At 34.2% G+C, this 16,533-nt stretch overlaps 1 protein-coding gene across 1 annotated transcript; it reads right to left on the reverse strand.

Moving 5' to 3' along the window:
• Positions 1-1,886: 1,886 nt before the first annotated feature.
• LOC115988328 lies at positions 1,887-13,954 on the reverse strand. The gene is made up of 5 exons (XM_031111859.1): positions 13,595-13,954; positions 12,048-12,180; positions 10,774-10,994; positions 3,744-3,917; positions 1,887-2,270 (listed from the first exon to the last, which is right to left on the reverse strand). The coding sequence occupies exons 1-5, from the start codon at positions 13,775-13,777 to the stop codon at positions 2,184-2,186; spliced, it is 798 nt and encodes a 265-aa protein (XP_030967719.1). The 5' UTR covers positions 13,778-13,954; the 3' UTR covers positions 1,887-2,183.
• Positions 13,955-16,533: the final 2,579 nt, after the last annotated feature.

Here is a 16,533-nt window from a genome sequence, read left to right on the forward strand (position 1 = left end):
AAAAATTCTATGTAGTTCATGTTAATTAGTAGTAATTTTGCATCTAAATAAGATGATTAATTTTCACCTTAGGCCCCCAAATGTATCAAGCCGCCCCTGCCAACATCCTCTTCCTCGCCAAAATCAGAACCCACTTTCAATTTCAAAAACCAAGTAGCCCAAAAATCCAACTGTGTCAACCAAGCCCGCCGCATGCACCGTCCAGATGATTAACACCATGTCTCTTCCTTGCATGGACAACAACCATTGACAGCAATTGCAAACCCATGATTTGTAACAAAAACTCACTGAAGCACGAAGCTTTTCCAGGGGCTGAACCGGGGTTTCAGCCATGATGTGGAATGATTGTGAATATGCGGTGCTTGTGGCTGTTTGGGTGGTCGTGGGTTTCTGGGTTTGGGTTTGGTGAGACAGAACTGGGTTTCGACAGTTGTAGATTGTTGAATTTGGTATAGGGTGACTATGGGTGATAGTGTTTGGGAAAGACTAATGGATAAATGGCCATGACCATGGACAACTTGGTTTAGGTTGTTGAATTTGAGTTAGGGTGATCATGGGTGGTAGTGTTTGGGATAGACTAACAAGCCAAATGGCCATATATGTACCACCTGGGTTTAGGTGGCAGTGACGTACGTCACTAGGTTTTTGATTCAAGCACAAGGGTTGAGCAATCATGGAGATGCCATTAAGATCAAATTTACACGGTGAATAAATTGGCCCAAGTGAGGTAATTTAATTAGAGAACTTAAGCCCCGTTTGGATTTTTTTTTTTAATCAATCGTCACTCCTCACTCAATTTTCGTCACTCATTACTCATCACTCATCACTTAAAATACCCAATTCCTTACACGAAGTCTGTTTGATACCATCACTCAACTTGTCATTGCTCAAAATTTTCAACTATTTGTAGATCTCATACCTGTAACTTGGTGTAGCTTTTATTTATTTATTTATTTTTTTCCTTCAACCCCTAGTACCCAAACTCGCCAAACCCAGTGAAAGAAGAAGAAGAAAAAAAAAAAAAAACCTAGTGAAAAAAAAAAAAAAAAAAAAAAAAAAAAAAAAAAAAAAAAACCTTAATGAAGAAGACCAAGAAGCAGCGTGAAAGGGAAAAGAAAAAGAAGAAGAAGAAGAAGAAGCCATCTAGCGTGAAAGGAAAAAGAAAAAAACAGAAGATGAAGAAACCAAACTCACTGAACCCAGTGAAAAAAAAAAAAAGGTCAAAAGTTGCAGTTGACTCTGACCATGAGACCCAATATGTAGTTTTAATTATAAAAATGCCATTGAAAACAGAGTTATGGAAATTGAAAACACCTAATTTTTGAGTGATGAGTTATGGAAACAATAACTGGAAACAAAATGCAAACAAGCCTCTCTGTCATGAGTCTTACCATTTTTAAGTTATAGGGGATGGAAATAAAGTTATGAATTATGAAAACGTGAAATCCAAACACCTCCTAAGTAATTTAATTAGAGAAGCTAAGGAATTGGCCCAAGTGAGGTAATTTAATTAAAGAACCAAAGTAATTTAATTAGAGAACCTAAGAAACCAAGAAACCATAATTTAATTTGAGAACCTAAGGAACCATACCTAATACTGTATCTAAGCTTTACCCCTTTATTACGAATAGCTTGAACTTGGGAGTATATTTTGCAAAGTAATTAGTTGTAATATCTTTTCGTATAATTTATCTGTTCCTGGGAATGCTGGGAAGTGCTTGTAACTTTTTTTTTTTTGAGAAGAGGAAGTGCTTGTAACTTGTTAGCTTTCCTCATCTATTTTCGAGGGGGGAAAAAAAGGAGAGACCGAGAGAGAAAGAAAGATAGGGAGATATCGTCTAGGCCACCAAGATGCAAAAGAAATGGAGCCTAAAGCGCCAGTAATGTATAGTTCAAGTATAGGGAACTTTCTTCAGAATCTACGAGAGTATTAGCAAGTACCGTTACAACTTTCAACCCCGTAGGCAAGCCCATAGAACAAAATAAAGCCAGTGCCCAGTTGTATACCTTCTCCAGTAATGTATTTTATGATCTAAATTTGCAAAAGATACAGAAAACTTCATCTAATACATATTATACCAGATGCAAGTACTCACTGGAACCAGAAATTATAGAATGATTTGTTGAGCTAAGGATGCAGCATAATTCCTGACCCTATATTATTAAATGCTAGTTTCAGTCTCTTAGAAGACATCAGGATGGAAACGTCCAGGAATGGAGCTGCTTTGTTGCGCCTGCTTCAAATGCATTGACAAGGCATAGTTGTTCACCTGCTCCAGTCACATAATAATTGAAACAGATTAGTATGCATATAAAAACAATTTTCTGATAGATTTCACAAGGCATGAAATATATATTCATTGATCTACTATTCTTAGTTTCATGGATCTAAATTTTAATAGTGAGGGGAGTGCTTCGGTGTTGGCAAAGAAGACCCCTTATTTCTTTCTAAAAGAAATAGGGTATGGTTCCACAATGTTTGAAGTGGAAAATTTGGAGGAAAGGGATATGAGGATTTTATTTGTTCGGACTCTTTTCATTTGGATGCCTTTGGATGAAAGTAGGCCTTCAAAGTTTGACTTCTTAGATTCCTTGTACTCTTGAAATTGTTAGGGGCCTTTTCAGTATATTGTTGATGTCCTCCATTACCCTTCATCTTTCTTCTTCATACATCTTTTTTTTTTATGCTATTTTACTAATAAAACATATAAAATATTTTTAGGATCTTTGATTTGTATCACTTTTCATAATATTGTCAAATTGAAGAAAGCTAGAATCTTTTAATTAATTTTTACTGTTTTTTTAGTTAAAGGAAGATGCTTACTTTACACTGTAAACTAAACAAATGAGTACAATGTTGTAAATGCAAAAAGATTGTACACTTTTTACACATATGTACAAAATTGTACACATTTGTTTAGTCTACAATGTAAGAATTAGATTGCTAGTACAATGTAAACCTATAATTAACCTTAGTTTAATATATTTGTTCATCCTAAACCATGAAACATTTGCAAGAGATGCCCTAAACTTTAATGTACACCTGTACCTTCCATATGAATTTCTAAATTAAAAAACTATTGGGAAAATTTATCTTGAAACAGAGTATTGATCATATAATTTTTTTTTTTGATAGGTAGAGTATTGATCATATAATTTTACATTTTAAGATACACATTACAAATGCATCCATATTTTTGAGGGTAAATAATTATCCATTAATCTATAATTTAGAAACTAATATGAATGATAAGAGTACATTAAAAATTAACCCCGCCCAAAATATAGATAGTGTAGAATTTTGGAGTTTAGGGTTGATGACTTCAATCACTCCTATCTTTTTCTTATTCTTTTTCAATTCACATAACAAGATTTAAAGGACTCATTTCAACACAATTCAATAAATATATTGCTATGGAACATTAAGATTAGTCAATGTGTATCTCATTCAGAAAAATAATTTTTTTAATCCAATTTTTAATTTTTGTATTAATTTTTTAATGTTATGGATTAAAGTTGTAATTTACATATCCATATGAAAGCATAAGAAATTTTGCAATTTTTCATACCAAACACCAAAAATGTTCTCTAGAGCATTGTGAGGGATGTAAGCATAACACTGCAAATAAGCAACTTTCCAACAAAAAACATTTTAAACCAAAACAAACAAAACCTTAAATTGAAAACAAATAAAGAAATGATTGAGGGGAGGAGGGGGGGAAAACAAAGGTTTTAACTCTAACCTCAAGTGCTCTCAACTGCTCTTGATACTGAGACAACAACTGCTTCAAATGCTGCAGCTCGCGGTTCTTATCTTCATACTCTTTCTGACGTTCATGCTGAATAGCCACAGCACGCTTGAGAATGGAATTCTCCCGCATGAATGCTTCAATTTGCTCCTTCAACATCACATTTTCCTATATTTGGAAACATTTCAATTTCACAATGCCAATCTACATTACAATTAGATCTGAGAAGTTGCAACGAGTATCATGGGTGAGGAACGAGAACAAAAAAAAATCAGGTCTAGAAAATTGCTTGCAAATCCTTATGTTGTGTGAGGGTTGGGGTTCAGAAAGTCCAACACATTTGTCTCTGCTGGGCAAGTGGTTAAGGGAGGTTTACTCTAGGGAAAAGGTCATTTATGAAGAAGGTTTGATACGGAACAAATCTGGCAGAGCTCTCTTGGGACCTTGCTTAGTCATTCTAAAGTTGAATTGAGTTATTTTATTGTTCTTTTTTGTTTATTTGTTGCTGAATCAGTTTTAATCCAGATTTACTAGAATAAGGGCAATTTAGTAATTATAAAAAAAAACTGGGTATTTTATGTTTCGAGACCTTTTCCTATTTGGTTTATAAGTTCTGAAGTACTTTTTTTTATTTGTTATTAATAACGTAGTCATTCTAAGAATAGATTATTTAGTCCTAATCCTTCCATGAAAGGATTCAACAATAATCTATATAAAGGCTTTATTGTAGGAATAGTATTGATAGAAAGATTTATTTTAATAAAACTCTAGCAACTTATTTTAAGCTTTGAGGGTGTGATTGCTTTCTCCTACCTAAGTGTGATTGCTTAAGAAAACCTAGGTGTGATTGCCTATTGTTTTTTTTTTTTTTTTTTTTTTTTTTTTTTTGATAAGTAAGAATGATATATATACGAAAGGCTACTCTATGCATGAAGAAACATAGAGCAAACCTAGAAAATACAAGAAAAGGAAAATAGAGAAAAACAAAAAAGAAAACCAAACAATAGAAAAATTACAAAAGAGAAAGGGAGCAGAGAAAAGAAGGGAGGGAATCACTAGACGTGAGTCCCCACGCCCGAGACCAATCAAAAAGAGTTCCACTAAAAGAAGCAAGCATCTGATTGCCTATTGTTTTCCTTTTTATTTCTTCTAATATTCACTGTTTTAACACCAAACAACCATCAAACTATTCAAGATTCAATCTTTTCTTTACCTAAGTCCTTAAACATCAATCCATATTCAAGAAACCTTTAAAGATTTCTTCAAAGAATCTTTTTTTGAGTAACTCAAAAAAAAGTTACTCATCAAAGAATCTAATTTAGTACTGAATTCCCAAATATCCTACATTAAAATTTGTATCAGAACCCATTAATGCTTTCATCCTGCATCAAAGTTAACAATAATAATATCTGAGGTAGGAGAAAGGGATTGGACTCTCCAATTCACATGGGCTATGAGATTGACTTTGTGGATGGTAAAGATCATAGAATTCGATTGGGCATGATGAGTCTGAAAGTGTCTTATTGTCTTTATTTCCGAAGCTCTCAAGATTGGTAGTTAGAATAGTTTGCTAATTATTTTGACCTGCTATATTCAGCCAAGATCTAAGTGGGAATGGTGGATAAGGTATTTGGAAGCTTAATAAAAATGGTATTATTAGGCTTTAATAGGGACAATCATGTTTAGCTTTCCTTGAAAGACTATTTGAAATGCATTAGTTTCCTTGGAAGGTCATTTGATATGGATTGTGACCTTGGGGAAAGTTCTCACCATAGATAATCTTATTATTCTATCTTATTAAAAAGGGAATGACTTTGACGGATCAGCATTGTATGTGCAAATGGAAGGACTGAGTCTATTGACCATTTTCTTTTTTATATTGTCCAATAACTAGGGAGTTTGGGACTTTGTATTTATGATGTTAAGAGTAGAATGGAAAACATGAACAGAAAGCTCAATATGGAGGCAAAATCGCTCTTCCAAACTTATTGTATGGAATATAGTTCCAACATGCTACGTGCAGTATGCAGATAGGACATTCTAGGAGCAAGATTTATCTAGAGGAAGGATGAAATCATGATTTGATGGGTCTCTTGTAATTTGATGTCTTTGGATGTAGACCATCTAGTGTGTATAATTTCATAGACTTATTGTATTACAGGCTTCTTAGAAGAATTGTTGGGCAATATACACTTTGTTCCCCATTGTCTTTAATGAAATTACATGGTTCAGATTTATTTGTTAAATGGAAGTGAATGACTAAGAAACCAAGGTAATTAAGGGTTGCTAATAGCCTCTATTGATTCAAATTAAGGGAACAAAAAAAGGAAAAGGAAGACAAAAAATCACGTTAATAGAAGTAATAAAAAAAGAAGCACATGTCTATCAAAATACCGATTCTCCCAAAAGCTAAAGCCCCCCTTAATAAGCCAAATGCATGGGATTTTTAACGTTTTAAATGAGAGGTAGAGTAAAACCAGGGAAAGAACTCAAGATCTCCTACTTTGAGACCATGTTAAAATACCGATTCTTCCAAAAACTCAAGTTGTTAGGAAATGGCGAATTTGATCATTTAACCATATTTCTAACAATGTCAATTAAGAGAGTAATAGAGAGTATGACTTTAGATAGGATAGAATGGAGAAAAAAAATCCATATGACCGACCCTAACTAATTTGTAGAGATCTATAGTTGACTCCAAGTATTGGGACTAAGGCATTGTTTGTTGTTGTTGTTTTAATAGCTTCTATTGAGTCCCTTAGAGCCTAGAAATTGATATTTTATTTTTCCAACTTCATTCATATTGGCTTCTCTTTGCTATATTCTTGTCCAACTTCAAGCCTATTACCTTCTCTTTGATATATTCTCATTTTATGGTGGGGCTTTCGACATAGGACAATTGGGAAATTTGTCTACATGTGATTGTGTAGGTTTAGAGTAAGAAGAGTTGATGCGAGAGATGCAAGAAAATTATTATTTAATATTATTTATGTTTGCAAGTCAATTGTATTTTTATGTTTTAGGTCTTAGTAGTTTATTGGGCTATTAGTATTTTAATTTAGGAAGCAAGGTTATTTTCGTAATAAGACAATTAGGGTTTCCTAACCAATTAGAACTAGGGTTTAGTAATCCTTTATAAGCAACCTATTGTACTCCTTGAGGAGATAGTTGATATTTTGGTAAATGAAAAAAAATGGCCATTTGGTCTTTCTTTGGTCTGGTGTTGATTCTAGGTCTACCCTAGGTACTGACTCTTAGTGGTTTTCCCGCTTGGTGCTGACTCCAAGCAAGGCTTAGGTGCTGACTCCTAGGTCATATCCATTTATTTTATTGTTATTTCAGTTTTGTTTTAGTTGTACTGCGTCATATTTGGTATTAGAGCAAACACCGATCTGTTTGAAGCATCATCGCAGTCAATCCAAAACCAAAAAAAAAAAAAAAAAAAAATCCTACTAGCACCACCACCATGTCGCCACCATTGACAATTTGACACACATCCCAATCACTCCAAGACCCCAACCCCACGGCCACAGATCCTAAGCCCATTCACCAAACCAGTTGCAACCACGAAGACAGAGAAGTTCTATCACTGCTGACCCTGGTTCATCAATTTTCGGTCTTCCTCGTGCCGGAGATCCACCTCCATTGGTTCTCGCTTGCCGCCGTGACTACTGCTATACACATTCGCAAGCCCCAGTTGCAGCGACTCATTGCCACAAACCACAAAAAAAAAAAGGTGACCCACGCAAACCCATCAGCCACCAGACCAGAAACAGAGGAGTTTGAAAGTCAATGAGAGCCGCCAATGGGATCAGGCCGCTGAGAGCCACCTATGCCAACTTGCTGTCGACGCCGCTCCCACCATGCCGCTTCATGCTTCACAGGTTCCATCGAGCTCCAATCTGCACCATTGAGCACCGCCGACAGCGACTGCCAGTGAGCCCATACCGCCTCTCAACCATTGACTCCAGTGCCGCTCGTGATTGCTCCGCCACTTCCCTTCTCTTTAGTTTCTTTTGCTTCTAGTTTCTAGTTTCGGTGTTTTTTATGTTTGAACTTGGAAGATTTAGTTTTAAGTTGTAACTCTTTCTTTATTGTATTTCACCCCCAAAAAAAAAAAAAAAACTGACCAAGCAGAGTCCAGGCCCGTGACAGACCAGTCCAAGCCCAGTTCCAGCAACTATTTGAGATAATAGTCTTAGAAGCCCATTCCAACGACCTGTCCAGAGAACATGACAGCAGCCCAGGTTCTTGTTCCAACTCCCAACTATTTGTTGACGCACTATTTTAGAGAAGCATGAAAATATTAGAAGCACCTTATTTTGATGGTTATTATCCACGAGATTTTGTCAACTGGATGAATGGGATGGAGCAATTTTTTGAGCAAGCAAATTTTGCAGATAACAAAAAGGTTAGGTATGCTGAGTTGAAGTTAAGAGGTAAAGCACAAATGTTTTGGGAGAATCTTGAATATTTCCGCTATATGCAGTATGAACCTTCCATTACTGTGTGGGAAGATATGAAAGAAAGCTTTGTGATGAGTATTTGTCACCATACTATCGAGCTAAGTATCTACCCCAATCTCAGTGTGGTACTTTTCAAGTTGAAGCAAACACGATGAATCCTCATTCTCATCCCATTTCATGTCCTCAACACACTTTTGAACAATCTACTAAGAAATTATCTACCAAGGAATTAAAGGAATTATCTGTAAAGTTCATGAAAAGTGTTCAAGATAGGATTGCTCAGATGAAGCAAAAGAAGACTCAAACCGATTCAATTGAGAAACCAAGGATACTAGATCACAATGAACTTATTGCTGCCCCAATAGAAGACAACATTGATGATGATATCTTGGTCGTGGAGAATCCTCCAACAACACCAACACCTAATGTTGACACAGACATACATGCCTCAACAAGTGTTGCTTCAACATGCGTGCAAGGAAATGAATCTATTGAAGAGCAACAAGGTGAAGAGATGGTGCCTAAAGAGAGTATTATGTTAGAGGGTGCACATGATGTGAAAGTTGAAGTTGTTGAACGTGCTTTTGATCAACCCTCCACAGTCCTTGAAGATCTACATCTTGGTGAAGTCGAAGAGGTTAAAACCACAGTTCTTCCTATGGTTCATAAGGTTCAAGAAGAGATTATACTAATTCCACACATTGATTTTGTTATTCCAAATGAGTTTGATGTGGTGGAATTTAAGGCTTTTCTTTTCCCTATGCTCCCTATGGTGATTTCAGACTTGAAGCAAGTGTTATTTCTCAGCATCTTAATCCTTCAATGCTTTAAAACTCGAGGTCTAGTTTTCTCCAACCAGAGAAGAATGATGTGGGAGATGCAAGAAAATTATTATTTAATATTATTTATGTTTGCAAGTCAATTGTATTTTTATGTTTTAGGTCCTAGTAGTTTATTGAGCTATTAGTATTTTAATTTGAGAAGCAAGGTTATTTTCGTAATAAGGGAATTAGGGTTTCTTAACTAATTAGAACTAGGGTTTAGTAATCCTTTATAAGCAACCTATTGTACTTCTTGAGGAGATAGTTGATATTTTGATGAATGAAAAAAATGGTCGTTTGGTCTTTCTTTGGTCTAGTGTTGACTCCAGGTCTATCATAGGTGCTGACTTCTAGTGGTTTTCCCGCTTTGTGCTAACTCCAAGCAAGGCTTAGGTGTTGACTCCTAGATCATATCCATTTATTTTATTATTGTTTCAGTTTTGTTCTGGTTGTCCTATGTCAAGAATTTATACGCTTAGGTTTAGAATTATTGAAGAACGGGTTATGGGGTTGTGATAAGCTTGCTCTTGGGTTGTAAGGAAGAAGGAAAAGAGATAATTTTGTGGTGTTTGGGGGATATATGAATAGTACTTGTGAACAATACCACAAAGAAGAGAATAAGAAGAGAAGAGACAGGAAGAATGCAATATGAGAAAGCCAACATACCTCAATACTTAAAACACTCAATATCTTTATTACTCAACTCCTTTTAGTAGAATAGCAAAATAAATATACAAGGACTCTTTTTTGTTCTAGTAGTATTAGGATTCCTAATTTTGACCAACAAACTAATAAAGATATCCTTTTTTTTTTTTTTTGGATAGGTGATAAAGGAATCTTAGACCCAAAGTAAAGAAAACCTAAAATACTTAAGATTCCTTGAAAATTCTAAAATTGACACCAAAATCCTCAATTTGTAGGAATTGCAAAGATTAGAATTTTGCCCCTATATTCAAAATTTACCATAACTTAATGATAAAGAACTGTTTTAACACATAACTAGACCTTTAAAACTACGACTTTTACTTCAATTTGAAATTCAAATGTGGACCCCATAAAATAAGTCTTAAATAGGTGAATTTGCATAGCAGTAACAAATTAATCTTCCAAAGTTGCATCAAATTTCTTCTTATACCCTTTTGTAAGGGTCAATTCACCTAAAGGCAGGACCTTAGTTGGTTCATACTAGATGCACCAAATCCAAGTTCTGCTTGCCACATCATAATTTTGGAACTATTTTAAAATATAATGTTGGGTAAAATGAATGCCACTGTATGGCACACATTTCCCAACATTTTCTATGCATGCTTCACACTAACACATGGCTTTTGATGTGAATAGGAGTTTTGTTGAAAAATCATCACAACAAAGAGCTTCTATCCACATTAAACACCATTAATTACGTTAATATCATGGTTAAAAAGGTTTCAACTATAATATAATAAATAATTTTGCAAATTTCATCATATTATTTTTTTTTATAGAAAATGAATCCTACTACTACTGATTCTAGAGTTTCCCAGAATAAAAAAACAAGGGACATATGGCTCAAATCATTAGTCCGGTATTGGAAGTAGCTTTTCCCCCGAGAAAATTTTTAATATTTACAACACTCCAGTAGTTAAGGGTGTCCTATGTAAAAGTTTCTTCTTGACACTGGCACGACCGATTGCTACCATCATATATTGCTAATATCATATATATAAAAAATTAACTTTGACACAAAATTATACATACCTTGTGGACATTTTGTGTTGCCTCGGCACAAGCACGTGAGCTGATGGACCTCTCTAAAATTTCTAGCAATCTTGTAGCACGTGCTTTGGCATCGTCCATACTAGAAGCACACGTCATTTCCCTTACAAATAAGTCGATCCATTCCACACCTTCCATGGGAAGGTTGTTTGGCACTGACGAATTATCAGGGGCAACAAAATTATCATCATCCGGCAATCTACCTGTTAATTTTGCAAGCAACTATCAAATTCTTTCCTACCAAGGTCCAAGTCACCAATCTCCATAAATAATGCAAGTTAAAGCAAACAACTCATAGACAACACTATCTAATACAAAATCATATAATTATAAACAATGAAGTTCTTGTCGAAGACAAGTTACAATTGGAGAGCTAAGAGTTCAGATGACAATGAAAAATTCTTCAAAAGAAAACCATGAATGAAATTGATTATTTACGCAATAGGACATTTAAGGCAATGATTGGGAATATCACCAAACATGATTTTTTTAACATGTAAGCTTTGGCCCCAAGAGGAGGGGAAAGGGGAGATTCAAACTAGTGACCCCTACTTCATGCGAGGTTGTCCCCACTCCCCAACCTATTGATCTACCCCTTAGAGTTAACATCAAACATGATATTAAGATGAGAGAAATTTTTTTTTGAAGTGTAATGCCTAATGGCTAGCAAGAGACTTCTTAAGGCATTCAAGGTAAATGGGTATAGTTAGAGAGCATGTGAAGAGGCTGGCATATCACTATTTTTAGACAGTCTCACCAACTAGGGCCTCCCCTTATTCTAATTCTTTTGCCTTCACAAGCCCCATCCCCCTAAATCTGCGCTTTGATAAGCAAACTCCCTTGACACAACATAGAAATGAAAAGAACCATACCATCCCATTTAGCTTGCCTTGTATCTATATATATTATTGGAAAAATGTTTTTCATGTCCACTTTTGTGTACTTCAATATCTAATTGAAAATGATTTAATAATAAGACAAACTAAGAATATAAAGGTAAATTTGAGAGATTTGAAATTCAAATTCCTTAAAAATAGCACACATTATATACTTAACTATAACTATTTGCGGTTACAATTTAATATATATATATATATTTATGTTTGTTGATACAAATTCAGATCTCAAAACCACACCGAATGGCTAATAGGTAGAATGGTTACTGACAAGACTAGTGGCAATTAGCAAAAACTCACCATCTACTTGAAGGTGTTAATTTTAATGAAAGACTATGTAGATGGTAGCGAATTACATACCCTTCTCCACATTTACATCTGATACTTCAGCAGAAACTGAATTTCCCTCTGCAGATCTTAAGCAAAGCTCATGCAGGCTCTTGATGGCAGCATCCAAATCATTACCACATTCTTGCAGAGCTCTCTCAAGAATCTGAACAGTAAAATCATCATATAATTAGAAATATGGAAAAACAATATTGCCTGACAATGGATCAACAACCATGTGGGAACACTTTTTTCCAATATAACAAATTAAACATGGAAACAGAATATAGTTTCGACAAAATTATTAGATGAGCAAATATACGCCACATAACGACAACCAACTTAACAAGGATGCAGCCTTTAATGGATAGAAAAACCATAACAGGATCTTTCCAGCCCAAAGCAACTATTTTCAATAAGCACTACATCTTATGCCCTCTAAGTAGGGAGTTCATCTTGCAATAATAATGTCATACGGGAAAAGAAAAGGAAAGACTATGTCTCTACCATTATACACACAAATGACTTGGTGACCATGATAGATCAGAGACCAATCAACTTGAACATATAATGCAATCATCACTTCAGGCTTTTTGCTCAAAATACTTCAAAACCTATCCCACAAACTCTAATTTAATATCTATACAACCCTTGATAAGAAAAATATTTAACAATATTCTCAGAGAAGAGCCTAAGCATACAAGAAGCATACTACAGAGTATCATTAGGAAAAAAAATTTACAATAGTCAATGACATCTAAAAAAGAATGAGAAGCAATAATGCTAAATGCAACAGACTACTCGGTACTCATACAAAGTTCTTAGAAATAAAAAGTACATGACTCCACACCATTGAAAGTGTGATTATTTCCATCTCTGCAAACCATTTATATAAGACCAAGGGCTGCGTTCCAGATCACACCGCTTCTTTGCCTTCGAAACATATTCCTTGACAACAAAACATGTTAGACACCTTTTGGGCCATTATTTGGATAGAGACTAATTTTTTAACGGTGATTTATGAGTATGATGCATTACGCATGTATTAATTGTTTGTCACAAACATAGGCTCTATTGAGGTTCGAACCCAAAAACTGGTTTTATAGACCAGCTCCTATCCATCAGGAACAGAGTCAGAGATTTGTCTATAATATTCTTAAACATCAAATAGATTAGATTGGAACTCTATATGCAAAATAACTATATTTAGAATTTGGCACCTCGCTTCACTCAAGGCGCCTCATCACCTTGGGCGATAAAAGTCCTTGGCGCCTTAAGGGCGCCTTTCACCTTTGACTACACCCATCTAACTACAAAATACTGTGAATACAAAAGACCAAAGGTCTTAAGCAACGATTAATTGAAGTATCAAGTGATCAATCAATTTGACATTTTAACCTTTTAACATCAAAACAAACTAAAAAATCTATAGACTTCCAATCAATACAATGTTAAAAGTTGAAACTTTTTTTTTCTATCAAAAACCAACAAAATAAAAATAAAAATCTAAGAATTTACAATAAATTAGTAAAAGATTAATAATAATAATTGAAGAGAATAAATGAGATGAGAAACAGTACGTAGAAATCCATGTGAGGAAAGACAGAGCGAAGTTGATCAATAAGAGAAGGCGGAGTGAACCGAGTTGGGGATGAAGATGAAGGTGAAGATGAAGAGGCACAGCGTAGCCTCTTGGATACAGGAGGCGATCCTGGAAGCTCTTCGAAGAACGATCTCTTGCTTCCACACACAATAGCAGACATATTATCGTCTTCGTCTTCTACAATCTACAGTCTACGATTGCAACAAACAACAATCCCAATTACTCTGATTCCACAGATTTTTTTTTTTTTTTTTTTTCAAAGAGTTTAGGGTTTTGGGTTTGAATCTGAATGAAGGTAATGCTAAAAACTTTTTTGAATTTGTATTTAACTTGGGGCTTCGGTTAAGTATTTGGCTTTTTTTATTTTATTTTATTTATAATTTATAATGATTGAAGCCATAGAGAGAAACACGTCACGACTCATGACTCATGAGACACAAACACAGCATTTAAAAATTCCACGTCACCTTTACTTTCCTTTTTAAAGAAACTATAAAAATAAATATAGAAAATCTTAGTTGTTCCTCAAAAATAAAAAATAAAAAATCTTAGTTTCCATATTTGGGATAAAAATTACTCGTATAATTATATTTTAATGTATGACTTGTGTAATTCTTCTCAAATACATGGGTTAAACAAAAAAAAAAATAATTCTTAAATGTTAGAGCATTTGACTAGCCTCATATTAAAATTTTAGCTAAAAAACTCACAGAAAACCCATGTATCAGTCTCAACAAACTACTAAAAAATTTAACATTGATCATTACCTTGCCACAGCTAGCAAGTCAAAGACCTCGCTACTACTAATAAAAATATTTTTTTTACTCTCTCTCTCATCCACAAATCTGTTCAGTAATGGTGGTAGATGGGTTCTAACGGTAGGCAATAATTTGTGGGTTTGGTGGTGCGATTGGGTTTGGTGCTTGAAGGTGGGTTTTGCCAATGATTGGGTTTGGTGCATGAAGCTGAAGTTGGGTTTGGGGTGGATCAGTGATGGTGGAGTTTCTGGCAAAGCTCGATAGCAGGGGTTTGGAGGTGTTGCTGATGAAGGGCCCACTGGATAGCTGTAGAGTTCACTCTAGGTTGCTGGGAAAGAGAAAAAATGCCCTTAGCCTTATATTTTCTTTACAAGTGTCATAATAGTTACATCAATTATTGAACTGCTAGGTCATAACTTTTATATGCAACTTTTTGTATCATTTTTGTGTACAAAATAAAGTTTTGTCAATGAAAATAAACCATCAATCAAAAGTACTAATATTTTAAAATTTTTTTTTCTTCTCAAAGACAACGTATCTTGAACTGTAGAAGCTGTAGCAACTGCTAGAGCTTTATAATTGGAAGTTGATGTCGTTTTAACAATGTTGGAAGGAGATTCAAAGATCGTCATTAATTCTCAAAAGACGAGACTAGCTTGACTACCTCCTTTGGTCATTTGATACAAGATGCAAAGTTCATCGTAGAGGCCTTTAGGAAAATTAGTTATTCTCATGTTCATTGTGAAGGTAACATTGTAGTTTATAACATTGCTAAACGTGCAATATAATGAATATATGACATAGGTTTATTAGTGTGGATAGAAGATATTTCGATCATCACAATTTCAACTATAATTCAAGCCAATTCCAATCTTATTGTGTGTGCAAGCAAAGAAATCCTAATTCTAAACGTATATTTTTTTATTTAAAAAAAACCGAGAATCAATCCTAATTCTACTTGTTTTGCTAAGTCTTGTAACCCTAGTAAGTCTAAGATTTAGACTGCCATAAATATATTTTTATGGGTTCATTTTAATACACAATTTATATAGCAAATATGTAATCATTAAGGATTAATTTTCGGTATATACATAGGCCTTTAGGCCAAATTACATAAATTCATTGCATTTACCTATTTTTCTCTTGCTTCCACTTTGAAAAGCTCTCTAGCTAGCGGGAAAAAAAGCCTCACTTTAAGCTTTTTCTTTGTTTGTTTTGTTTTTTTATTTTCTGTTATATAAGTTCGGAAAGAGTTATGCAATTGGGTTATTGTTTGGTCATTCGTGGTACAATCTACTATACTTAAATTTATGCTGCCTTTCAAAGTTCAATTATATATGAAAAAAAAAAAAAATATAGATGCACATGGAAATGGTGTAGTATAGTATAGGTCAATGAGTCTAAAATTTTTTAAGACAATAAATGTTCGAATTTTTTTAATTTTTTAGAATTGAAGGAGTTTTTAAGACGGTGTTATTTTTGGGGGAGAAGTGCATTACAATCAAAGTATTTAACCTAGTTTTCTATGGGATTTTTAATATAAGGAAAAACATACAATTTATTTCTCTGTGATTTGGCTCAATTACAATTTTTTGCTCAAAATTTTCAATTGTTAAATTTTGGATTAAAATGAAATTGTTAGGATTCCATCCAAAGTATTCCAAACAATTTCATTTTAACTTAAAGAGATCAAAATTGAATACTTAAAAAATTTGTTAACATGAGGTGAATTATAATTTACCCAAAAATAATAATAATAATAAAACAATAACAAAACAAAATGTAGCGTTGAAATTGTCTCTTGCGTGAATTTTAATGCAGCCATTGGGCAATCAAATGTGGTCAAATATATTCATTCTCAACATCCCCAATCTAGGATTCTGTCTGGTCGACCGCATCAATCTAGTGAAGCTTTTTGTGAGTGATTTGATGCATATCTTATGAGATTAATGAATCTATGAGAATAGGAACTGGGTTATACGTAACTTGTGTTTAGGCGTAATAACATCTAAAAGTAGTAATGGAGAGGTGGTGAGTGAGATACTCATATTAGTTTCCAGGCTTTTTTCTGTTTGTGCTAAGTATTAGGAATGAATCACTTGACATTAAAATTAAGAAAATTAAATTGAATACATAACATAAGATTAAACAACAATTA

The sequence above is a fragment of the Quercus lobata genome, chromosome 5, assembly GCF_001633185.2.
Source record: "Quercus lobata isolate SW786 chromosome 5, ValleyOak3.0 Primary Assembly, whole genome shotgun sequence".
In the NCBI taxonomy this organism is placed as follows: Eukaryota; Viridiplantae; Streptophyta; class Magnoliopsida; order Fagales; family Fagaceae; genus Quercus; species Quercus lobata.